The sequence below is a fragment of the Chiloscyllium plagiosum genome, chromosome 11, assembly GCF_004010195.1.
Source record: "Chiloscyllium plagiosum isolate BGI_BamShark_2017 chromosome 11, ASM401019v2, whole genome shotgun sequence".
Lineage (NCBI taxonomy): Eukaryota > Metazoa > Chordata > Chondrichthyes > Orectolobiformes > Hemiscylliidae > Chiloscyllium > Chiloscyllium plagiosum.
Genome location: NC_057720.1, coordinates 30,707,146 through 30,734,492, shown reverse-complemented (window position 1 = coordinate 30,734,492; position 27,347 = coordinate 30,707,146). Strand labels below are relative to the sequence as shown.

Here is a 27,347-nt window from a genome sequence, read left to right as displayed (position 1 = left end):
AATCTGGTTCAATAACCACCTTTTTTTTTAAAATAGGGTTCAATCTCTTCAAAACGTTTTTTGAGATTGTAAACCTTGCTGATCATCGATTGAAGAAGCAAGGTGCTCAGTTGGTAAGATGTTTTCCTATTTTAGTGATTGTGCTGTACATGTTCGGATATTTAAAGTTTGCACCCTAGATTTATAACTGGTCAGCATAGGCTAACGTGATGTGCATTGACATGTCTGAAGCTTTATCTTGTAGTTTAGTATATTGATTTCCCAAGGCCATAGACTCTACAGCCTCTGCAAACAATGTGGCAATTTTTATCTGTCACCACATTTTTGGGGACGGTAATGCATTGATCTTTAAAGAATATGTCAACATTTCATTCAGTATCATTTTTGGATGACATCTGCTCAGGCACCCAGAACCAGTCTGATGAATATAACTATTCTAAAGTACTCGGCTTTATTCTTTTAAAACCCAGATGGCATTTTGTTGTTATTAACAATTGTTCTTATTTCTCACAAATCATGGCTGTATAAGTAAGCAAGAGAAGTGGTGTACAGAGCTCCTCAGATGCTCTCAGATAAAAGTCTGGAAACGTTTGGGAGGCAATGTTCCTGATTTTCTGATGCCATAAGTAGTAGTTTTTGTAGCATAGATTGAAGTCATGATTGGACTCTGCAAAATCCTCACTGTTCTCAAAGGTGCACATTCACTAGTTGATCTACACTACCCAGATCCATGCTTTGATTAAAGTCATTGAGCAAGCCATTTGGTTCCTCAAGCCTGGTGCAGCTCAGAGTTTCCTGATGACGGCTGTTTGCTTTGTGCTGCATAATATTACTATGCAATAAGGATAAAAGATAAAGTTAGGGCATAGACCTTCAACATGATGGAAGAGGTGATATTAAGATGATGTGGAAGTGAACAAACTCTAGCAGCTACCAGCAAACAGAACTCATTGGCTGTAGCTTACTGGACAGTGCTTTAACAGTGCAACTTCTGAAATTAAAGCAATTTCAGTATGTCTCCCAATCCTTCTGTCCTCAAAACTGCAGCTGTCCAAAAATGAACATTGGTACTATCTCAGCTGACATTAAGAAATTGGCAGCTGCTTCTCATATATAATTCTTGCACACGGTTTTCAAATTACCAGTCTTCAACACATCATAACATTGATCATCATGTGAAAAATTTGTGTCTGCCATAGGAACAAGAACAATTCTTGCACAGCAAGACCAAACCATTTAGTAACTCCAGTTAAGAAGTTAGGTGAACAGGCAGGTAGTACTGAGGAAGTGGGGAGGCTACAGAAGGATCTAGACAGGTTGGGAGAGTGGTCCAGGAAATGGCTGATGGAATTTAACGTGAGCAAGTGCGAGGTCTTGCACTTTGGCAAAAAGAATAAAAGCATAGACTACTTTCTAAATGGTGAGAAAATTAATAAAGCCAAAGCACAAAGGGATCTGGGAGTGCTAGTCGAGGATTCTCTAAAGGTAAACATGCAGGTTGAGTCCGTGATTAAGAAAGCGAATGCAATGTTGTCTCTTATCTCAAGAGGGTTGGAATATAAAAGCAGAGATGTACTACTAAGACTTTATAAAACTCTGGTTAGGCCCCATTTGGAGTACTGTGTCCAGTTTTGGTCACCACACCTCAGGAAGGACATACTGGCACAGGAACGTGTCCAGCGGAGATTCACACGGATGATCCCTGGAATGACAAGTCTAACATATGAGGAACGGCTGAGGATACTGGGATTGTATTCGTTGGAGCTTAGAAGATTAAGGGGAGACTTAATAGAGACATACAAAATAATACATGGCTTGGAAAAGGTGAATGCTAGGAAATTGTTTCAGTTAGACAAGGAGACGAGGACCCGTGGACACAGCCTTAGAATTAGAGGGGGTCACTTCAGAACAGAAATGCGGAGACATTTCTTCAGCCAGAGAGTGGTGGGCCTGTGGAATTCATTGCCACGGAGTGCAGTGGAAGCCGGGACGCTAAATGTCTTCAAGGCCGAGATTGATAGATTCTTGTTGTCTAGAGGAATTAAGGGCTACGGGGAGAATGCTGGTAAGTGGAGCTGAAATGCGCATCAGCCATGATTGAATGGCGGAGTGGACTAGATGGGCCGAATGGCCTTACTTCCACTCCTATGTCTTATGGTCTTATGGTTTTAGGAATGCATGACAACATTAAAAAAATAAGAAGTGTTCTGATGGGGAAAATTAACTGCTGAGCACTCTTTATTTCCAATGACTAGCATGTTGAAAAACTGGAACTAACAGGAATGGACTTCATCTGGAGAATTGCCATGGAGTCACCAGATGAAGAAATTGCCCATGAAGCAATTCATCTGATTATTAACTACAGCTACATCAGCCTCAATCCTCGTTTAAAAAAGGTACACTATAAAAATCAAGTCATGTGAAATGAGTCATTAATATGGATATAATAACAGAATAAATGTTACTTTAAAGATTATCAAGCTGTTAAATTGCCTAAATTTGCTTATGGCCTATAACTTTGTGTGGACAAAGTTCATGTTTAAATTAACTTCTGCTTTCATAGATTTCTGTCTGACTTGCAGATTTCAAATTTTGATGTACTTCACAAGAATTTATTATCCCTAATTTTGATTCTTACAAAAAATGCATAAACTCAGAACCTTGTAGTAGAACTAGGAATTGTCTAACACTAAAATTGCCCCAAAGATTCAAATTGTGACGTTCTGTTACTTAGCATGTGGACATAAGTAAAATAATGTCAAAACTAAATAACTTAGTACTATGGTAAAGTTTTAAAATGTAGTCAATATGATGTTAAAATGCTTGATATAGGACAAATCATTTTTGTTACTTAATATTCCTTCTGAATATGTTCTAGAAAGGGTATGTTATAAGGGAAAATAATATTTGCTTTCAAACTGAATCTTAGAGCTTTGGAGGGGGCCATTGTGGAAGAGACTGTTTTCTCTGAAGTTCTTAATAAAGGAGCAGAAATTAATTTCGAATTTGAAAGATGTTATATGTGTTTGCATGGAATGATGAATAAATCCAAAGACTGATCATCATTTCACTTCTCTTTCAGGACTCTGTTTCCCTTCATAAGAAATTCATAGCAGATTGCTACAAACGTTTAGAAGTAAGTGGTGAACTTAAATATCTGGTATTCTATTATTATGGTGATATTGTGCTTCATGTATTTTGCTAATGCCTTATCTTTGCAGGTTGCTAGTTCGGCACTAGGTGGCCCTACTTTGACACATGCTGTTACAAGAGCAACTAAAATGCTGACGGCTACAGCCATGCCTACTGTAGCTACATCAGTGCAGTCTCCATCCAGGTATTATCTGTATTCATTCACAGATATCGTTGTGCTTTACATGCTCCTATTTTCTGCAGATTTTAAATGTTAGTGGTGAAATGAAACATGTAAGTACTTACACTCCCACCTAGTGGTAATCTGTTGGTAATTGGTAAATTTGGTTAAATTTGGGGTTATGATGTTTCCAGGCATGATAATGCTCTTTAATAAGCCAGTTACATGACAAGGTAGATATGGAAAAGATGTTTCCTCTTGAGTGAGTCCAGAACAACCGGGGCACTGTTTTAAAATTTGGGGTGCACTTTTAAGACCAAGATAACCAAACCAATCAAAGTTTGGTTATGCAACTTTGATGGAAGTGGGGTAGTTGAATATTCTTGAGACGAAAGTAGTTTCTTGTTAGGCAAAAGAATCAAAAGTTCAGCATGGATGGAAATGTGGAATTTGAAACACAAGCAGATCAACCATGATCTTGTTAAATGGGGGAGCAGGCTCAAGAGGCCAAATGGCTTATTTCTCTACCCTATTTCGTTTGTTCATATGACATGGCTTTTGGGTATCTACTGGTACTTTAGGCATCACAGCTGTCAGGAGCAGGTTTGGTGCACCAGATGGTCTTTTCTTACCTGTTATTCTTGTATATTTAGACATCAGTTATATGCCTTTTTCAATATTATGTTACAGAATTAAATTTGTAAAGAAGCTCAATATAACTCTGTTTTTGTAAAAATGTGTCAAGATTCTGTTAACTGTACAATAATGTTTATTTAACAACTGTAGGTCCAGTAAACTTATCATAATTGAACGGCTGCTGTTGCTTGCAGAAAGATATGTGATCACAATAGAGGTGAGCAAATGGATGGTTACTTTTTCAGTAAATGGTGATGCCAAATTGACAAATCACTAATTGACTTATTCATGTTTAATACTGTAAGCTAGACATATGTTATGATGAATATTAGTGCAGTATGTTCATTCACCAGTTGATTTCCCATATTATTGTATGTAGGATGGAAGACAAAGTTGAATCTTTAACTCAAATAGAATTACTAAGAAGATAATATTGAACCATTGGGGCTGTGGAGTCTAGAGAGGGAAGGTGGAATTAAGGGTGAAGGACCAGATAGAAGTGGTTTAGAGACCATGCAGATTAAATGGGAAGGTAGAACACAGCGAGAGGTGAGACTGGGAAAAGGTCAAAGCATGTCAGAGTCCAAGTGTAAGAGTTGGAAGGGCAGTTGTAAGGGCACTGCTGAGGCCATATCTTGAATAGTGAGTGCAGTTTTGAACTCATTATTTAAAGAAAGGTTTGAGTCTATTCAGAGCCGATTTGCTAGATTGATGCACACAATGAGTAGGTTGTCTTTAGAGGAGAGGTTAGATGCAGGACTTGTTTCCACTGGAATTTTAGAAGAGTAAGGGGTGAGTTGATTGAAGTGTATGAGATCCCTAATGGTTTTGACAAGATAGGCATGGAAGAATGAGGGGCAAACTAAAGAAAGTTAGGCCACCAGAGATTGAGCAGGGATTGTGCAGACTTGAAAGCCTTCACTTTAAAACAAAAGTCACAAGACAGTATGAGAATGAGGCTGGAGCTCAAAAGAGGAGTACGTTGTTGGAATCCGTTGCATCATTATGATAGGTCGGGAAGAGTAGGGAAGCAAGTACCCTCTACGAAGGTTAAAAAATAATTCCTCAATCATACCTTCCCTGTCCTTAAAATATTTTTTAAAGTTAATATTGAAAACAAATTAATGCATTAAGTCACTAGAACTCAGAAAAGCTAATGGCGCTGAGATATTGTACTATGCTTACATTTTTCACTTTTTGAAGAAAAGACAACATGTTACAAATTCGGACTTGGTACTTTCAAGTCTTTTCTAATATATTTTTCAGCATTACCTTGATTTGTTGCCCTTCAAGAAATTATCGAGATCGACTTGAGCAATTTTGTTTGTTTCTAGTACAAAAGCACATTGTCTCTGGCATTTGGCACTTTTGGACAATTGCAGAGTATATCAGATTTCTGATCTTAGGTTGTGCATGTTGGTACCTCGGTGTCCTCTCTCACTGAACTATTTTTATTTTGAGGTTAAGATATTTTCACTTTTAAATTTGTGACCATCTTTTTTATAGGATCTGTATTCTGTTCCTCGGACGATCTTGCCTCATGGCGCCTCTTTCCTTGGACATCCTGTAACTATCTCAGTCATCTGCGAATCCACAAAAGAAACATTTAGTATAGAGGTCAGTGTTGTTCAGCCTCTGATTTTGTGAACTGAAAATGTGTTGCTGGAAAAGCGCAGCAGGTCAGGCAGCATCCAGGGAACAGGAGAATCGACGTTTCGTGCATAAGCCCTTATGCCCGAAACGTCGATTCTCCTGTTCCCTGGATGCTGCCTGACCTGCGCTTTTCCAGCAACACATTTTCAGCTCTGATCTCCAGCATCTGCAGACCTCACTTTCTCCTCTGATTTTGTGAACCCAAGCAGAATTATTTCAAACTTGAAAGCCATTTGCTTAGTCAATTCTGTTTTCCCCTCCTCTTCTAAAACCAGGAAAGATTCTTAACATTTTTATTCAGCTTCTGTTTTTCTTTCCTTTAAACTTATAACACTTTTTCACCATTTTCCCAGTAACTGGATAGTAAATGTGTGAAGACTAGAGTAGAAATTTCAGAAGGCAAATGCTGACTGGAAAAAGACTGTTCATTCTGTTTTTATGAAATATATTTCTATTGATACACCTGTATTTTGTTATTATACTACAGATTAATTTCTCTCCATTTAAAGCAAAGCTTTCAGAAAGATTTTGTAATAGAACGTATAAAAGGGTGGGTGTGTTTTGTGCAGGGGAGGCACATATTCATATAATACCGGTGGCAAGCTCACCACTTCTCCGAGGTCACCCACAGAATATAGGAAACATCAAAATCAGCAGCCCACCCTTGTATGATCAAAAGTCAGTAGGGCTTGTTAAAAGCTCACTTGCTTTTTATACTAGTTCATCATGGACATTCACCTGAAGACAGTAACCTCATTCCTTCCTCCATGCATCCCCTGGCCCCCTCGGCCAGCCAAACCCCTTTGACCACCTCCCTATGCATTCCAAGCCCTGTTCAGCTCAATATCCCACGTTCAACCAAGTTTCATTGAGCCTCCTCATGGACTTGCCTGAAGTACCAATAATGTTCACAACTGAGTGTGTTGCATTACACAAATTGTTGCAGATGGGAAAGGTGAAAGCAATTAAATTCAAAGCAAATTGTAATCTATGAAAAGTAAAATTGAACGTAAGGAGGAAAATAAAATAAACATGTTCATGATGAAAAAAATAAAAATCTTGACTTGTGCATTTTTATTTCAAATTGTTGCTTGATGTTTCACTCCTGATCTCTAATATAAGGAATGCCATGCTACGGAGATACAGTGAGTATCAGTAATTCAAAGGGTCATCAGTAATTCATAGAAAAATGTAGTAATTTTTGATACTGCAACTGTCATTGTCACTTTTTCTGTGCTGAACTAAATTTAGTTGAGCACCTCTGTACTTAAGGATGCACAAATGCTGTCTTAGCGGTTTAATATTCTATAATGTAATTCATACAAATGAAGTAGTAAATTGTTGGCCTGAACAAGCTCTGCTCCTAATCAGTGATTTTGATATTTAAACTTGGCCTAAGTACGAATGGAAATGCTGAGGTCAATCTTTCAATACTTTGAATGTAACATTGGATGTTTTACAGTTTGAAATGCTAATTCGTTGACAAACTAGAGAAGTTCATGCTATCAAATGATTTGTCAGATTTGCAGGATAATAGGGGTTAAACTTTCTGTATATAAAATGTTTTAGATTTTTAAAATTTGATTGTTTTCTAGTTTGTCAAAATATGTTTTCTAAAATGTTGGCTTTGTCTTTCCATGTCATTTAAATATGACTTCAGTTTTTTAACGTATGCACTATTTGTGGAAGTCTCCTCAGAAAATGTTTTAATTAAACTTTGTCAAATTTGCTTGATTAAGCTTAGTGCTGTCTAACATTTAGTCATGTTTAGCGAACATTAGCTATCCTCGTCAAGTATACCAATATACATTGCAATATTTACTTAACTGGTGCCTAACTATAATGCTGACAATCTGCCCACTTTACAGGCTCACAGCAATGAGACTATTGGGAGTGTCAGGTGGAAGATAGTATCGCATATCAACTGTCCATTGGATAACTTGCAGATATTTGCTAATGATAGCTTGGTAAGTAAAGGAAAAGAAAGGGGGGAAAATAATTAAGTCGGAGATGAAAATTTACCTGACTCAGAATCTGTATTTCTTATTTTGGTTTGGAATGGGAAATGGGTTTTGGATCTGTTGACGCTATAATTTTATTCAATTGCTTCTACATTGGGAGAGTGCATTTTCACTTCCACTTTTTCTAAAAATAATTGATCTCATGTAGGCAGTACCTCATTTATTACATCGCTTAATCACAGTCTTTGTTGTACCTACCCATTTGAGTTCAAGGCCCTTAAGTTATTTTGCATGTGTGGGTGGCCATTTCTAGGAAGGACACCAATTTTCTGTGTGAGAGTATATTCAATGATGCCTGCTCATCCAGTTTTGCTAAACCTGTCTGCAACCTTTTGATACAGTTGACTTCACCTTCGTCAATGCCTCTTCCCCAGCATCCAGCAAGTGGAGATGTACTTACTGATCAAATTATAGCTCCATTGGATTCTGTTCTAAGTGCCTGTACCAGTGTTTCCTCAGTACTCCATGGACTGATCGTTGCTCCCTCCCCATTCCACTTCTCTCGTCCGTGCTGCTCATCTATGACATCACACTTAAGAACAATAAAATAAATTTCTGCAGATCTTGGTAACCTGAGATTTATAAATGCAACATTAGTTTCCATATATATAATAATGACAACAACTTCAATTTTGCTAACACTTCTCTTGACCAGTGTCTCTGATTTGTCGGACTGCTTATCAGACATCAGGTGCTATATGAGGAGAAAATTGTTGCTACTAAATATTGAAAAGATTGAACTTGTTGACTTGCTACTCCACCACAGTTCCCCAGCCAATGGATTTCATCTCCTTCTCTGTCAACTGTCTGAGGTTGAACAAGGTTGTTGGCCACACTGCTGCCACATTTCACCTCAAGGTGTGCTTCCAACCAAGCATTCATGTCATCAGACAAAGGCTGTTTATTTCCACAGTAATATAGCATGAATATTAGCTCATCTGAAACTCTCATTCATCTGTAGTTTAAATCTTGCCATGCATATCCCATGCCTATCCCATTGCATTTATGGCCAGCATTTCTGCATCCTATTTTGCAAAAACTTGAAAATCATCTCAACCTCTGCTGTCCATGTCCTAAGTCTCAGCAAGTTCTGGTTCTGTTCATCCATCACCCATGTGGTTACTGATCGATTTCTGATCATGAGTAAACATTGCTAAAATTGGGTAAAATCCAATCCTACTCTGAATAAATTGTTTTGTAATTTCTATGACCGCTCTTCTGTTTGCTTTGCCACTTTAACCAGTTTGTTTTGAGCTTCAGAATCTAATTACCGGAAATGAGAAGCTATTGTGGCCCTAGAGCATCCTATTTAAATTTGTACATATCTCTTAATCAAGCCGTTATGTAAATCTGGACAATAATATCTAAAGGTATATGTTACTATTTTAGATCCCTGATTTATTCATTACTAGACTGTTATGGGAAAAGATAGCAGCATTCTATAAATTGGTACTTTTGCCATTTGTTGCAAGTGATCCTGGATGACAAAAAGCAAAATGTAGCACTGCTTTGCCACTGCAATGTTTTTATATTTTGTATCCCCCATTATTAAAAAAAATGAAGTTTCTAACTTTTCAACGAGGTTCTTTCTTCTTACCAATTTTGATGTGAAATCAAGTTCAAGTCAAGTGACTTTATAACTTCATTTGCACATCATGTTGCTTATTTTCTGCCAATGGCAATAATGTCTGTTCTTTCTTTTATCTAGCTGACTATGAACAAAGATCAAAAATTGCTTCACCAACTGGGATTTTCAGATGAGCAAGTGTTAACTATAAAGACACCTGTGATGGGTACAGCATCGGGGAGTTCAGTTGATTCATCTGCCAGTAGTGGTGTCTTCAACTCTGCTTATGCTATGGAACAGGTTAGACATGAAAGGTTATAAAACAAAACAGATCAAAGTATTTAATTTCAGATAAAGTTGTTTGAGATCAGAGTTATGCTTTTGGCTCAGGTTTCCAAATATTCTTAAGCAGTCTGAAACTATGTTCTCAATCAATTGAATTATTTTCACTTTCCATTGAAGGATTTGCAGAAATATGCTGCTTTTTGATATTCTTTAAAAATGGAATGACACAAATTCTAAATAAAAACCGGCAGAACTACAGATATCGTAAATCAGAAAGAAAAATAGAAATTGCTGGAAAAGCTCAGTTGGTCTGGCAGCATCTGTGGAGAGAAATCAGCGTTAACGGTTTAGCTCCTAGTGACCCTTCCTCAGAACAAACTCTGGTCGGCCATAGAATGGAAGAGGCTCATCATTTATAGCATAAATTACAATGGTTAGATGTTGGTCATAAAGCAAGACTTTCTAAACGAGCTTGTGTTGAACATTCGATAAAAATACTCTGCAATTTGTACTTTATTGTATTGCATTTTTCTAAATTGATGTAGTTCTGTATTGTCCTGCTGAATATTCATTCAGCACAGTTGAATTCAATGTTCCTTATTTAAATGGAATTCAAACTGTTTGACATTTGTTTTTGGATATCTCTGCTAGTGTTTTTTTCTGACTAGTTTCTTTTCCTTTACAACAGGAGAAGTCACTGCCTGGTGTTGTGATGGCATTGGTGTGTAATGTGTTTGATATGCTTTACCAACTAGCCAACCTTGAAGAGCCAAGGTGAGATTCCATAGTTTCAAATGGGGTAGTATTATGTATGTAATTATCTTGTTTCATCAGTAAAATCAGCAATCAGGCCCTGTAGAACTGTTCATGATATTTTAAGTGTTGACAACATTTTACACATGTTGAGAGTCAAAATGTCCAGCGATAACTTACTGTTCTCCATTGAAGGAGCGAAGTTCACATTTTCATGTTGGATATTTAAATGAAACAAGTCCTGGAATTGCTAATTGACAGTGACATATATCAAATTATCTGCATTACAGGTTCTGCATGAAAGAAGCTCAACCAATGAGTAATTCTTTGAACACAAATTTAGTCCATTTTAAGTTGAAGTCAAAATTCAATTCCTTGAGAATGTAAAATACATCTGCTTTTGTAAAATGCAAATTTCAACTGTTTTACGTTTGCTTTGACCCTTTGTTTCATTATCATTTGAACAGTTTGTCATATGCAACAATGTATAAAGTGTGTATTTGTCCAGGATGCCAGCCTAAAATTATTACTAATGCTGCTTCCAACTTTGGTTTATGTTAAACAAATATGTTTATTTATATGTTCATCTTTCAGGATAACCGTGCGTGTTAGGAAGTTGCTGTTATTGGTTCCTACTGATCCAGCAATTCAAGAAGCTCTGGATACACTTGATGCTTTAGGCAGAAAAGTAAGTTGTATTCTTTTATATATTCCCAATGTTAAAATTATTTTTTAATGAAACACAGCAGGATTTTCCTGTCTTATGGTATTAGGAAAAGGGAACATCCAAATTTTACCTAAAGCTCAGAAGTTTTAACAGGATAGCTAAGTCCCTTAATGGTTTCTGGGCGAATCTTGATGTTCCTGGGTCATTGTCACAAACAGAAAAGTTTTTCTGTTTGAAACAACCTAATCTCTCAGAATCATTAACAATATTGTCAGTGTGTCAATGCACATAAAAGCTGTTTATTAATCATGATAGAGCAAAGAGCAAGAAACTGAAGTTCTTACCTGCATATAAAGAACATGCCTGACTCTAGTATAAACACTAGAGTAACTCTATAGCTCAAGAAAGAGCCATTGATCATCTGAATAGTTCAAATCCAAGTATGTGATTCCTCAAAAGTTCTACTAGTTCTACAAGGATAAAGTTCTACCGGCAAGAAAGACGTGTTAATATGGTTCTATCTTGCATGGGTAATGTAATGCTTAAAATCAACCCTAACTTCCATAATAATGAGTGCATGGAATTAAATCCTTTCATGAACATCATGCAGCTTCTGATACTTAAATTAAATATTTTTCTGAAAGCCTTCCACATTTCATAATAGATCCAAATGCCATGTTAGGAATTGCCATTTACCTGTGAAGTTTTGATAAAGAACAAAGAAAATTTACATCCCAGGAATAGGCCCTCCAAGCCTGACCCGATCCAAATCTACTATCTAAACCTGTCGCCCAATTCCTAAGCATCTGTATCCCTCTGCTCCCCACCTACTCATGCATCTGTCCAGATGCATCTTAAATTAATCTACTGTGCCTGCCTCTACCACCTCTGCTGGCAACGCGTTCCAAACGCCCACCACTCTCTGCATAAAGTACATGTCGCATGTATCCCCCTTAAATTTTTCACCTCTCACCTTGAAAGCATGACCTCTTGTTATTGAATCCTTCACCCTCAGAAAAAGCTTATCTCTATCTACCCTCTCTATACCCTTCATGATTTTGTAGACCTCAATCAGGTCCCCCCTCAATCTCCTTTTTCCGAATGAAAACAATCCTAACCTACTCAACGTCTCTTCATAGCTAGCACCTTCGATACCAGGCAACGTCCTCGTAAACCATTTCTGAACCCTCTCCAAAGCGTTCACATCCTTTTGGTAATGTGGCGACCAGACAGTATTCTAAATGCGGCCGAACTAACGTCGTGTACAATTTTAACTGACCTGCCAGCTCTTATACTCAATACCCTGTCCGATGAAGGCAAGCATACCATATGCCTTCTTGACCACTCTATCCACCTGTGCAGCAGCCATTAGGGTAAAATGGACTTGAACGCCCAGATCTCTCTGTTCATCAACTTTCCCCAAAGCTCTTCCGTTCACTGTATAATTCGCTCTAGAATTAGACTTCCCAAAATGCATCACATCACATTTGCCTGGATTGAACTCCATCTGCCACTTCTCCGTCCAACTCTCCAGTCTATGTATATTCACCTGCATTCTTTGACAGTCCCGTATGCTTTCTGCTACTCCACCAATCTTCGTGCCATCTGCAGACATGCTGATCATACCAACAGTGCCCTCTTCCAGATCATTTATGTATATCACAAACAACAGTGGCCCCAGCACTGACCCCTGTGGAGCACCACTGGTTAGCTTTCTCCATTTCAAGAAACTCCCTTCAACTACTACTCTCTGTCTCCTTTTGCTCAACCAGTTCTTTATCCACCTAGCTAGAATACCCTGCACACCATGTGACTTCACTTTCTCTATTAGTTTACCATGGGGAACCTTATCAAACTCCTTACTAAATTCCATGTGTGTGACATCTACATCCTTCATCTATCAACTTGGTCACTTCCTCAAAGAACTCTATTAAGTTGGTAAGGCACAATCTTCCCCCACACAAAACCATTTTGCCTATTATTGATAAATCCGCTCTTTTCGAAACATAAATAGATGTTATCCCTCAGTACCTTCTCCAGCAACTTTCCTACCACTGACGTCAGGCTCACTGCTCTGTAGTTACCCAAAATATCCCTTCTTGTACAGGGGACAACATTAGCAACCCTCCAGTCCTCCGGCACCTCACCTGTATTTAAGGATGCTACAACGATATCCGTCAAGGCCCCAGCTATTTCCTCTCTCGCCTCCCTCAGCAACCTGGGATAGATCCCATCCGGTCCTGGGGATTTGTCCACTTTAATAACCTCTAGCCTACCCAACACATCTTTCCTATTTGTGTCAACATGTTCCAGAGTTTGCTCTAATCTCAACATTCATCATATCCTTCTCCTTAGTGAACACTGTTGCAATGTAATCATTCAGAACCATTCTCTCAGGTTCGACACACAGACTTCCTTCGTTATCCTTTCGTGGACCAATCCTTTCTCTAATTACTCGCTTCTTTTATAAGAATAAAAGGCTTTGGATTCTCTTTAATTCTGCTCTTAATAAAGCTATTTTATGACCCTTAGCCCACTTGATTCCTTGTTTAAGTCTGGTCCTACTCTTCCAATATTCCTCCAGGGCCCATTCTGTTCTTAGCTGCCTGGTCCTTATGTACGCTTCCCTTTTCCTCTAGGCTAGTCATATGATTTCTCCTGTCATACATGGTTCATGAATCTTGCCTTTCCTATCCTTTGCTTTCAACGGGGCATGCCTATCCTGCACTATCTTTAACCTATCTTCAAATAGCCGTGTCCAATCCACATTTCCCAGCTCCTGCCTAATTTTGATATAATTGGCCTTGGCCCAGTTCAGTACTCTTCCTTTAGGACCACTCTCATCTTTGTCTACAAGTATTCTAAAACTTACAGAATTGTGGTCACTGTTCCCGAAGAAATCCCCAACTGCAACTTCTGCCTCTGGCCTGGCTCATTCCCCAACATCAGGTCCAATATAGCCCCTTCCCTAGTTGAACCATTGACATACAGCTCTAGAAAACTTTCCTGGACGCTTCTTACAAATTCTGCCCCATCCAGACCTCTGACACTAAGTGTATCCCAGTCAATGTTGGGAAACTTAAAATCTCCCATCATCACTACCTTGTTGCTTCTACATCTTTCCATAATCTGTTTACCTATTTGTTCTTCTATCTCACGCTCACTGTTGGGAGACCTGTAATACAGCCCCAACAATGTAACTGCACCCTTCTTATTTCTCAGCTCCACCCATGATGCCTCACTACCCAAGTCCTCCATAGTGTCCTCCTTTAGCACAGCCGTGATATCATCCCTGACCAGCAATGCAACTCCTCCCCCGCCTTTTACTTCCCTCCCTGTCCTGTCTGAAGCATCTATATCCTGGAACATTTTGTTGCCGGTCATGCCACTCCTTCAACCAAGTCTCTGATTGCAATAACATCATACCCCCAGGCACCAATCCAAGCCCTAACTTCATCTGCCTTACCCACTATACTCCTTGCATTAAAGTAAATGCACTTCAGGCCACCAGTTCTTTTGTTAATCTGATTTTAAGGATGTATTCTCATAATGGAATGTACGTTTTTTACCAGCTTCATCTGAGATTTCAAACGTTTTATACAAATTTTTTTTAGCGGCTTACTTGAGTCACAAATGAGTTACAGGAATGAGTATTAGTGACTGTTTAGGATCTTCAAAATCTCTTTTCTTGGACTTCGGCATCATGAGCACTGGTCATTTTTGAAGTCCCTAATTAAACCTCTACTTTTGAAAGCTGGAAAATTAAATATATGATGTTTATAAATGCAGTCCCACTCTTGCTGTATCTTTCACAGATGAAGTACCTGAAGGCTGAGAGTAGGTCCAGATGTCCCACATCTTTGCAGCTTGTTACTTCCACTTTTACCTGACTTGTGTGAAATTAGCTTGATGTATCATTTATTACGTCAGCTCTATCTCCCAGCTGTTTATTCAACAGAATATTGAATGGAAACTAGTTTGAACTTCTATGCAACTGATGCTAGGCTTGTACACAGCAGATACTGGAGTCAGGTTCTTTGTGATATTGTAAAGTTTTTTTTTGCCCTGATGGTGAATTATTGATTATGCAGCGTATTAAATGCCAGAAGATATGAAGAATGATCGATTTAAACTGAATATTGATTTTATTCTTAGCAGAAAACATTACTGACTGATTCAAGTCATCAAACATCAAAGTCACCCTCGCTTTCATCGAAGCAACAACATCAGCCCAGTGCAAACACTATTCTGGAGAGTCTGTTTAGATCATCGGCACCAGGGATGTCCACCTTCAGAGTACTGTATAACTTAGAGGTATGAGTTATTCAAGTTATGAAACCTTTGGATATTATTTTGCAAGAGACTGGATCATCTCATTGCACCTCCCAATGAGACCTTTATTATGCTGCCTCATTAAGCCTTCAGTATATCAGAGGAAAATAATTTATAGTTGTTTGACATCCCACTCATTCCACATGAAATTCTATTTTGTTCTCAACTTGAAGGTATTCACTGCATTCGCTCCCAAAACCATGTATAAAGGTTAGATTCCATTTGTTCAAAAATGAATTTAGAGTCATACAGATATATAGCACACAAGCAGACCCTTCGGTCCAACGTGTCCATGCTGACCAGATATCCTATATAAATTTAGTCCCATTTGCCAGTATTTGGTTAATTTCCCTCTCAACCTTTCCTATTCATATATCCATCCAGTTAATTTTTAAATGTTGAAATCATATCAGCCTGCATTGCTCCTTCTGGCAGCTCACACACCACACTCTGCATGAAAAGGTTGCCCCATAGGTCCCTTTTCTATCTTTTCCCTCTCACCTTAAACCTATGCCGTCTAGTTTTGAACTATTTAACCTATCCATGCCACTCATGATTTTTCAAATGTTTATACGGTCACCTCCCAGCCCCTCATGCTCCAGGGAAAATACCCTCCCCTAGTCAGCCTCTCCCAATAGCTCAAACACTGGCAACATCCTTGCAAATCTTTTCTCAACCCTTTCAAGTTTCACAACATCTTTTCTATAGCAGAGACACCAGAATTGCATGCAATATTCCAATAACGGCCTAACCAATGTCCTATACAGCCACAACATGACCTCCCAGCTCCTATACTTAATGCACTGTCCAATAAAGGCAGCATACCAAACGTCACCTTCAGTATCCTAACTACATGCAACTTTCAAGGAATGATGGACCTGCATTCCAAGGTCTCTTTGTTCAGCAACACTTCCCAGGACCATCCCATGAAGTGTGTAAGTCCTGCTGTGATTTACCTTTCTAAAATGCTGCACCTCCCATTTATCTGAATTAAGCTCCATCTGTCACTCTTTGGCCCATTGGCCCAACTGATCAAGATCCCATTATGTTTTCAGGTAACCTTCTTCACTGTCTACGACACCTCCACTTTCAGTGTAATCTGCAAACATACTAACCATACTTCCTATGTTCATATCCAAATTATTTATATAAATGACGAAAAGCAATGGACCCAGCACCAATTCTTGTGACACACTGCTGGTCACAGGCCTCCAAACTGAAAAGCAACCCTCCACCACCACCTTCTGCCTTTTATCTTTGAGCCAATTCTGTATCCAAACAGTTAGATTTCCTGTATTCCATGTGATTTAATCTCGTTGGCCAGTCTCCAGTGAGAAATCTTGTCAAATGCCTGACTGAAGTTCATGTAGATCATATCCACTGCTCTGCCCTCATCAATCCCCTTTGTTACTTCAAAAAACTCAGTCAACTTAGTGAGACACGATTTCCCATGCACAAAACCATGTTGACTATCCCTAATCTGTCCTTGCCCTTCCAAATACAAGTACATTCTGTCCCTCAGGATTCCCTCCAACAACTTGCTCGCCACCGATGTCAGGCTCACCAATCTATAGTTCCTTGGCTTTTCTTTATCACCTTTCTTCAATAGTGGTACAACGTTAGCCAAGCTCAAGTCTTCTGGCACCTCAATTGTGACTATCGATGATACAAATATCTCAGCAAGAGACCGAGCAATCTCTTCCCTTGCTTCCTACAGAGTTCTAGGATACACTTGGTCACATCCATGAATTTTTCCACCTTTGTTTCAAGATGTTCAGTACCAACTCCTCTGTAATGTAGACATTTTTAAAAACTTCGCTATATATTTCCTCACACATTTTCTGTCTTCCATATCCTTCTCCATAGTGAACACTGCAAAATACTAGTTTAGTATCCCCCGCTTCTCCTGCAATTCCACACGTAGGTGGCCTTGCTGATCTTTAAAGAGCCCTATTTTCTCCCGAGTTACCCTTTTGTCCTTAACGTATTTGTAGAATCCCTTTGGATTCTCCTTAACCCTATTTGCAAAAGCTATTTCAATTTCCCTTTTTGCCCTCCTGACTGCCCTCTTACGTTTTGAGGGAATCACTCAATTTCAGCTCTCTATACCTGACATATGCTTCCTTCTTTTTCATGAGTGAATCCTTAATTTCTCTAGTCAACCAGCATTCTCTACACCTGTAAATGTTGCCCTTCACCCTAACAGGAACATTTGCTGGCATATTTCAAAAAGGAATGAGCATAAATTAAACAAAAACCATGATAATTGAAATCACTCAATGTTGCAGTTTCAACTTCCTTTCACCAAGATATCTTTCAGTTTTTGTAAAACTAAAATCATTCATGAACTCCTAATCAGTGGAGGTAATCCTGGTGACTCTCCATTAGTTAGGCATAGTAGCATCCTACATCCACTGAAGCTGAGTATTAATTGAATTCTCATGTTCTGCCCTAATTGTCAGCTGGATCTGATGCAATTTTCCTCAAGTCTACTATTTTGAGCGTGTTCATGAGCAGTATAAATTTCATTGTGTGTCAGTTTCTTTCAATTTTGGGTACTTTTATTTATAGAATTAGTTTAGATTCCCTACAGTGTGGAAACAGGCCCTTCAGCCCAACAAGTCCACACCGACCCTCTGAAGAGTAACCCACCCTGACCCATTTCCCTCTGATTAATGCACCTAACACTATGGGCAATTTAGCATGACCAATCCACCTGACCTGCACATCTTTGGACTGTGGGAGGAAACTGGAGCACCCAGGGGAAACCCACACAGACACTGAGAGAACATGCAAACTCCCCACAGATGGTCACCTGAGGCTGGAATCAAACCTGGGACCTGCTATAGTAACACTAAGTGGAAATAGTTTATCTCTTGATCTTTGGTTAATATTTACCTCATATTCTTGTGAAGTTGCCATTTTCTTGACAAAGTTCTAGGTTTTATTCACTCCACTCATTAAATAAATGTTTTATTTGCCTGTTGGTGTAGAATGTCATTTGGTTCCTGCTGTTGATTTGGACTTCTTATGCTGTTTGTACAGGTTCTTAGTTCCAAGCTGATGCCTACTTCAGATGATGAAATGGCAAGAAATTGTGCTAAATCTTTCTGTGAAAACTTCCTCAAAGCAGGAGGTTTAAGGTATGGATATGTATTATTTTGTCTTCAGTCTTTTCCTTTTTGTTATTTTCATTCCACCTGCCATTCAAGCACCATAAAGCAAACTTGACCCAATCTGATATAATTATTTTTCTCCATTGAATATCAAATGTTTTAGTAATTAGTTGAATCACTTAGAAAGACTTTTTATATTTCAGGAATATATTACATTTAAATAATTTGTCAAGATGGGAATGCCTCACTTAATATTTCAATGCTACCATAACAAGTTATAAGGTGAAACTGTACTCGGCCAATTTGGTTGGAATCTACTATCAGATATATTGTTGGTCATTGAAACCAGAATTGAAAAATCTTCAGAATTTCAGAGGGCAGATCCTAGTTGAATAATCTGTTTTAAGACTTCACCAAGCTAAAGGTGATCTCTCAACCATTGGCTGAAATGAACTTCAGCTGTTCTGCTAAGTGCTAAACTTTGTTGTTGTTTTCCTGATGTAGCACCATAAAAATATATATTCCCCCTCCAATTGTTTCAACTCCTCATAAGTAGACCACCATCCAAATACGTTAAAAACATTAGAAAATATATTTTCATAAAATTTCCATTCCAGGTTTCGATTATCGTCGAAAACTTCTTCCCTTAACCTGTCAGCTTCTCAAAAACTGGCCTCAATTATTCAACATTTTTCCTGGCAGTTTCTATTTAGAAGCATTCCATTCTGAGACGCAGCAAGGTTTATATTCATTATGTTTTTTTAGCCATTGCAATGTCATTGTATCCAAAGGCAAGCTTTCAACCTTACAAAGATAACGGATCTCCCTGAACATGATTTTGTTATAATGTACAGTCAAACTCATAATTTATGACATTTATAACTTTTCTTCCATGATAAAATCATGTTGGACTTGAAATATTAACTCTTGTCCCGTTCTAAAGATACTGCCAGACTTGCTCAGTTTCTCCTGCACTTTGTTTTACTTCAGATTGTCAGCCTCGGTTGCTTTTGTAGGTTTTATAGGGCTGCTTTTGTAGGTTTTATAGGTTGCAGTTGTGCGTTTATAATTCATTTGAATGTGTACTATTGACTTCAGATTGGCAAAAGCTGCTTCTGATTAGTTTGGAGTTCCATTAAATATAAAATGCAGAGTATGACTTGAATTTTACACTAAACTTTTCCAATTGTATAGTATTGTATAGTTAATGCTTATTATAGCAACAGCGCACAAGAAATGAGCTGGAAACTGCACAGCCACCTTAAAAACTCACCAATGCGCACTGCTTAAAATAATTATTGCTTTTTATAACCATTGTCTCATTTTGGGAGCTGATTTAAAATTATTTCAGCTTTACCGTCATGACAACTGAGAAAATAGTGAGATTTTGTTTTTTTTTATGTTTGCGTTAGAATGAAAATGAAATTTGCATTTCATAGGCCCAAGCAAACTCTTCAGTGTATTAATTCTGTGCTCATTTCCCAAAAGTCTTTTGAGAAATTAACAGGTCACTTGATTCAAAACATTGTTCATCAATATTCTGATTAATAGCTCACAATTTAAAACATGAACAATTAATAAGATTTACTGAAGAGGTTATTAGATACTGTAAACCTGGTGATACTTGTCACAACTGATACTGTGAGAAATGATTTCTAGAAAGGATTTTTGACCTATTCTAGATTGATTTTAATTTTTTTGCTACAAGTTGAGCTACCAGTCCTATGTCCAGGAAATAGATATAACTAATAGGGTATGGAACACACTGCCTGGAAATGTCGGGGAGGCAGATTAATTGAGGCATTAATGGAGGCATTAGATAGAAATAGTGTGCACGGGTATGGGAAACAATATGAGATTGGCTCCAGAGTTGGTGTAGATGTGATGGCTGAATAGTTGTCATCTGTGCTATCACAGTTCTGTGAAGTTCAAAATAAGATATTTAGATAAATAAGATAAAGAAGATGTATTCATAAAGTAACAAACTGAGACATTCACCTTTTGGGAACTTGGATTGAATAATGGATTTAATTGAACCCCCCCACCCCCAATTTAGATAATTACCTTCTTTGACTTAGTTATTTTAATTTCTAATTTTAATCCCACAAATATGAATCCAAACAAGCCAAATTTACATGCATTATACTCAATATTATTTGACAAAAATGTTTATTTTCACAATTAGCTTATGTTCATTTTGCTTTACTTGGTTTGACTCTAGTTTAATTAGGTTTACAATTTTTACAATATAATTTCTTCTAATCTTTCTTGAATACTCAGTGTTGCTCTCAAATCCTCAGGATCAAAATTGATGTCTACATTTTCTCAATGTTTGATAATACTGAGTATTTCATCAGTGTCAAACGCAATATCTGTACCACTGTACATTTTCATTGATTGCAATTTCATTGCTTGTTGAATCATTAAATATTTCATGACAGATCACTTTAGAAGTTCTTACTACGCGAATAAAAATAGCGATTCTTTTTGTTGATCCTGCCCAACTATTCTCAAGAAGAACATTGGGAATCAGGTGGCTCGTTTAAATGTGGCAGTCAAATTTATCATTTACTCAACACGTTAAAGATAGCTCTTTTCTTCACCATTGTATCACAGTTTTCACATGCATCTGATCTGCTGTCAATATCGTATTATCTGACAGATGAATATCATCAATGGAAATTTCCTTAATCAATCTTAGTCTCTTTCTTACAACACTGATTCTTTTTACATTCTGTCAATCTTTGTCAACTTTTATCTTCTTGCTCCAGCCTCCTCCCCTTCCTTTTCTGTAATTCGCCGTTAATTTCTAGCAATTTTGTCTTTTTGCTCGATCCTGTGCTTCTGCCTTGGCTCTATATGCTATCTGTTGTTTAGCTACACAAATAATAGCATGTAATAATTTGATTAAATAAATTGTATTCTGAGAAAACAAAAAAAATGTCAGGGATTCATTTCTACCTTGGTATATTTGTGTGTTCTTTCTTTGAATGTGTAGTTAAGGTTGGTTAATGCATGTTTGAGTTTCAGTGTCTTCAGAGTTATAGTGTAGGCAAGACTGCAGGATCTCCTAGGAGAGCAAAGCTCTGCCTGGTGGGGGTTAGTTGTCAACTATGATATTCTGTTTGTTACATCTACATACTATATATATGATATGCATCTTGGCAAATTGGTATGCACTCCTTGGTAGATTGACCCAAGAACAGACAGATGTTTTGTTTTGAATTTAGAACTTTTGTGTTATCCAGCATGTTAACTTATTTAGCTTGAAGTAAATTTTGTAATGCAACTTTAAGCTTACATGTCTATATTAATCCAGATTCTTATGATCTTATATTATGAGAGACAGGAGAGCATTATGCTATCCATTGTAATGTCAAGAGCACTACATACTGCAATTAAATCATATACTTGGTGCTGCATACATAACATTAATATGAGTGCGGGTTTTAAAATCATAGGAGATTTTGATTAGCTTTAGGAAATATCGTTTCGCCAAAACATAACAAAAGAGAAGTCTTGTGGGATGGTGACACCAAAACATTTTTAATAACTAAAGCACATCTGTGCTTTTTATAATTTTGATTATTTTACGATTTTTGAATTCTTAGATAATTGGAACTCTTTCTGGGGAAGGCAGGACCTCTACAAATAGGATGATCTTCACCTGAATCAGAGCAGTATCAGTATCCTTGGGGGGAACATTTGCTAATGCTCTTCGGTGGGGGGTTTAAACTAATGCAGTAGAGGGAACCTAAATTGTAGTTCCAGTATATAGGAGGTTTAGAGTAGTTAGGTCAGGGATAGGTATACAAGGTCACAAGAGGGCACTGGCAATCAGGATGTTGATTTGAAATGTGTGTACTTCAATGCCAGGAGCATCTGGAATAAGGTGGGTGAACTTGCAGCATGGGTTGGTACCTGGGATTTCAATGTTGTGGCCATTTCAGAGACATGGCTAGAGGAGGGACAGGAATGGGTGTTGCAAATTCTGGGATTTAGATGTTTCAGCATGGACAGAGAAGATGGTAAAAGAGACGGGGGTGTGGCATTCTTAATCAAGGGTAGTATTACAGCAGCTGAGATAATGTTTGAGGGCTCATCCACTGAGTTAGTTTTGGCTGAGGTTAGAAACAGGAAAGGAGAAGTCCTTATTCTATAGGTCTCCGAATAGTTCTGGAGATTTAGAGGAAAGGATAACAAAGATGATTCTCAATAGGAGCGAGAGTAACAGGATAGTTGTTATGGGGGACTTTAACTTCTCCAATATTGACTGGGAATACTATAGTTCAAGTACTTTAGATGAGTCCGTTTTTGTTCAATGTGTGCAGGAAGGTTTTCTGACACAGTATGTAGTCAGGCCAAAAAAGGTAATGCCATTATTGGATTTGGTACTGGGGAATGAACCCGATCAGGTGTTAGATTTGGAGATAGGTGAGCATTTTGGCAGTAGTGACCATAATTCGGTTACATTTACAATAGCAATGGGCAGGGATGGGTATATTCTGCAGGGAAAGAGGTATAACTGTGGAAAAGGCAATTATGATGAGATTATATTAGATTTAGAATGGGGAAAGAAACTATAAAGGATGGGCACTTTTGAAATGTGGACCTTATTCGAGAAACAGCTACTGCAAATGGAGTTTAATGCGGAAAGGTGTGAGGTAGTAACTTAAGAAGTAACAAGAATGCAGAGTACGGGCTAATAGTAAAATTCTTGGCAGTGTCGATGAACAGAGATCTTGGTGTCTAGGTGCCTAAATCCCTGAAAGTTGCCACCCAGGTTGATAGGGTTGTTAAGAAAGCATATGGTGGGGGGGATTGAGTTTCAGAGCCCCGAAGTCATGCTTCAGCTGTACAAGAGCTGAAAATGTGTTGCTGGAAACACGCAGCAGGTCAGGCAGCATCCAAGGAACAGGAGAATCGACGTTTCGGGCATAAGCCCTTCTTCAGGCTTATGCCCAAAATGTCGATTCTCCTGTTCGTTGGATGCTGCCTGACCTGCTGCGCTTTTCCAGCAACACATTTTCAGCTCTGATCTCCAGCATCTGCAGCCCTCACTTTCTCCTCAGCTGTACAAGCCACTGGTATGGCTGCACCTGGAGTATTGGTGCAGTTCTGGTCACCGCATTATAGGAAGGATGTGGAAGCTTTGGAAAGCAGTCAGAGGAGATTCACTAGGATGTTGCCAGGTATGGAAAGAAGGTTAAAAACAAGGACTGCAAATGCTGGAAACCAGAGTCTAGATTAGAGTAGTGCTAGAAAAGCACAGCAGGTCAGGCAGCATCGGAGGAGCAGGAAAATCGAATTTTCGGGCAAAAGCATTTCTTCAGGAATAGAGGCAGGGTGCCTGCAGAGTGGAGAGATAAATGAGAAGGGGGTTGGGGTGCGGAGAAAGTATCATAGAGTACAATAGGTGAATGGGGGTGGGGAATGGAGGTGATTGGTCAGAGAGGAGGTTGCGGTAAGGTAGCAAAGAGTACAGTGGGTGAATGGGGGTAGGGATGAAAGTGATAGGTCAGAGAGGAGGGTGGAGTGGATAGGTGAAAAGGAAGATAGGCAGATAGGACAGGTCATGAGGGCAGTGCTGAGCTGGAAGGTTGGAGCTGGGGTAAGGTCGGGGGAGGGGAAATGTTGCCCACCTCCAACACACTCCATCCACCTGGATACCCCATGCTGGCCTATTATCTGCCCTCGATCTCTTCATTTCCAATTGCCGCCAAGACATTAACCGCCTCAACCTGTCTACCCCCACTCCAACCTCTCACCCTCACAACGCACAGCCCTCCACCCCCTCTGCTCCAATCCCAACCTCACCATCAATCCAGCAGATAAATGGGGTGCAGTGGTAGTTTGGCATACTGACCTCTACACCGCTGAAGCCAGACACCAACTTGAAGACTGCCCCCTCGACCATGACCCCACCCCCCCCATCACCAAACCGTCATCTCCCAGACCATACAGAACCTCATTGCCTCAGGGGATCTCCCACCCACAGCTTCCAACCTCCTAGTCCAGGAACCTCGCACCGCCTGATTCTACCTCCTTCCCAAGATCCACAAGCCTGACCACCCTGGCCGACCCATTGTCTCAGCATGCTCCTGCCCCACTGAACTCATCTCCACCTACCTTGACACTGTCCTATCCCCCCCTAGTCGAGGAACTCCCCACATTTATTCGAGACACAACCCACACCCTTCAACTCCTCCAAGACTTCGGTTTCCCCGGCCCCCAACGTCTCATCTTCACCATGGATATCCAATCCCTCTACACCTCCGTCCGCCATGACCAGGGTCTCCCAGCCCTCCGTTTCTTCCTCTCCTGACGTTCCCAACAGTACCTTTCCACCAACACACTTTCGTTTGGCTGAACTGGTTCTCACCCTTAACAATTTCTCCTTCGAATCCTCCCACTTCCTCCAGACCAAAGGGGTAGCCATGGAAACCCATATGGGCCCCAGCTATGCCTGTCTCTTTATTGGCTACGTAGAACAGTCCACCTTCCGTAGTTACACTGGTACCACTGCCCACCTCTTCCTCTGCTACATTGATGACTGCATTGGCGCCACCTTGTCCGCCCGTGAGGAGGTTGAGCAATTTATCAACTTCACCAACACATTCCACCCTGACTTTAAATTCACCTGGACCATCTCTGACACCTCTCTCCCCTTCCTGGACCTCTCCATCTCCATTAATGAAATCCTACTTGACACTGACATTTTTTACAAACCCACCAACTCCCACAGCTACCTGGATTACACCTCTTCCCACCCTACTTTCTGCAAAAATGCCATCCCGCATTCCCAATTCCTCCACCGTATCTGCCCTCGGGAGGATCAGTTCCACCACAGAACACACCAGATGGCCACCTTCTTTAGAGACCGCAATTTCCCTTCCCACGTGGTTAAAGATGCCCTCCAAAGCATCTCGTCCACATCCTGCCCCTCCGCCCTCAAATCCCACCCCTCCAACCGTAACAAGGTCAGAACCTCCCTGGTACTCACCTTCCACCCTCCCAATCTTCGCATAAACCACATCATCCGAAGACATTTCCGTTACCTCCAAACAGACCCCACTACCAGGGATATATTTCCCTCCCTACCCATTTCCGCTTTCCGCAAAGACCGTTCCCTCTGTGACTACCTGGTCAGGTCCATGCCCCCTCAACTCCATCCAAGGCCCCAAAGGAGCCTTCCACATCCATCAAAGCTTTACCTGCACATCCACCAATATCATTTATTGTATCCATTGCTCCCGATGTGGTCTCCTCTACATTGGGGAGACTGGATGCCTCCTAGCAGAGCGCTTTAGGAAACATCTCCGGGATACCCGCACCAATCAACCCCACTGCCCTGTGCCCAACATTTCAACTCCCCCTCCCACTCAGCCGAGAACATGCAGGTCCTGGGCCTCCTCCATCGCCACTCCCTCACCACCCGACGCCTGAAGGAAGAATGCCTCATCTTCCGCCTTGGAATACCCATCCCCACCCCCATTCACCTATTGTACTCTATGCTACTTTCTCCCCACCCCCACCCCGCTCTCATTTATCTCTCCATTCTGCAGGCACCCTGCCTGTATTCCTGGTATGGAAGGAAGGTCTTGCAAGGAAAGATTGAGGGAACTGAGGCTGTTTCCATTGGAGAGAAGCAGGTTCAGAGGTCACTTAATCGAGACATATAAGGTAATCGAAGTTTAGATAGGGTGGACCGTGAGAGCCTTTTTCCTTGGATGTTGAAGGCTAACACAAAGAGATATAGCTTTAAATTGAGGGGTGATAGATTTAGGACAGATATTAGGGGTAGTTTCTTTACTCAGAGTAGTAGAGGCCCTGCCTGCAACAGTAGTAGACTCACCGACCTTAAGGGCATTTAAATGGGCTTTGGACACACATATGGATAATAATGAAACGGTTTAGGTTAAATGGGCATCAGCTTAATTTCACAGGTCGGCGCAACATCGAGGGTCGAAGGGTCTGTACTGTGCTGTAAAGTTCTATGTTCTATGAATTACTGTAATTTTAATTTAAGAAACCCATGTAGGTGACAATCACTCCATAATGGAAAGCACCATCAAAATACTGCTGCTAAATATGGTTGTCCAATCCTTGCTGCATATCTTGGTAAGTATTAGCCAAAGAAAGCTATGCAACTTTGCGCTTTTTGTATTCCAGTTTGGTGGTGAACGTTATGCAGAGAGATTCCATTCCATCTGAGGTGGACTATGAGACAAGGCAAGGAGTTTATTCAATCTGCCTGCAGCTTGCAAGGTGAGAGCCCACATATGTTGTATCATTCAACAATGCACCATTTCCATAGTCAGGTATACTTGCCTAATGATTTTTGAGGTGGTGAGTAGCAACATTAACAAAGAATAAGATGTGAAACTTAGCACAGACTAATAAGATCACTGCATTCACTACTCAGCCACTTGAATGACATGCCACAGAGTGGAGCCCGAAGCATAGTCCAGTGAAGAGTCAAAACCTTTGAAAGGGGAAAAGCAGGAAATTGTTTAATTATTTAGATGTCATGCTGCATTTGTGCAGTACATTGGAGAGGTCACTTTTAGAACAGTACACACAATTCTGGTCACCCTTCTGTGGGAAGGTTGTTGTTAAACTTGAGAGAGTGCAGAAAAGATTTACAAGGATGATTGAAGGATTTGAGCGATAGGGAGTGGCTGAATAGGCTGAGGGTTTTTCCCTGGAACATCGGAGACTAAGGGATGACCCTATAAAGGTTTGTAAAGTTGTGATAGGCATGGATAGGGTGAATAGCCAAGGGTGTGTTCCATGGCGGCGGGCATTGAGAGAAATTTGTGGAAGTCCAAAATTACAGGGCACATGTTTAAGGTGGGAGGGCGAAGACTTTAAAAGGACCTGAGGTGGTGCATGTATGGAATGAGCTGTCCGAGGAAGTGTTGAAGGTGGACACAATTACAACATTTAAAAGGCATTTGGCGAGGTATATGAATAGGAAGGGTTTAGAGGAACATTGGCCAAA

The 27,347-nt window shown here is 39.7% G+C and overlaps 1 protein-coding gene across 4 annotated transcripts in view; it reads left to right on the top strand.

Annotated features, from left to right (window-relative positions):
* Window positions 1–27,347, top strand: part of usp24 (ubiquitin specific peptidase 24) — a 186,236-nt gene that overhangs the window by 70,684 nt on the left and 88,205 nt on the right. For 3 of the 4 annotated variants that reach the window (XM_043699012.1, XM_043699014.1, XM_043699015.1), the window contains exons 20-32: window positions 37–113; window positions 2,256–2,396; window positions 3,083–3,136; window positions 3,222–3,337; window positions 4,100–4,166; window positions 5,456–5,566; window positions 7,471–7,569; window positions 9,332–9,490; window positions 10,164–10,249; window positions 10,823–10,916; window positions 15,051–15,209; window positions 18,273–18,370; window positions 26,516–26,611. In XM_043699012.1, the coding sequence (XP_043554947.1) occupies window positions 37–113; window positions 2,256–2,396; window positions 3,083–3,136; window positions 3,222–3,337; window positions 4,100–4,166; window positions 5,456–5,566; window positions 7,471–7,569; window positions 9,332–9,490; window positions 10,164–10,249; window positions 10,823–10,916; window positions 15,051–15,209; window positions 18,273–18,370; window positions 26,516–26,611 (1,357 nt within the window). The remainder of the gene's footprint in view (window positions 1–36; window positions 114–2,255; window positions 2,397–3,082; window positions 3,137–3,221; window positions 3,338–4,099; window positions 4,167–5,455; window positions 5,567–7,470; window positions 7,570–9,331; window positions 9,491–10,163; window positions 10,250–10,822; window positions 10,917–15,050; window positions 15,210–18,272; window positions 18,371–26,515; window positions 26,612–27,347) is intronic. The other variant, XM_043699013.1, reaches the window with a different exon arrangement.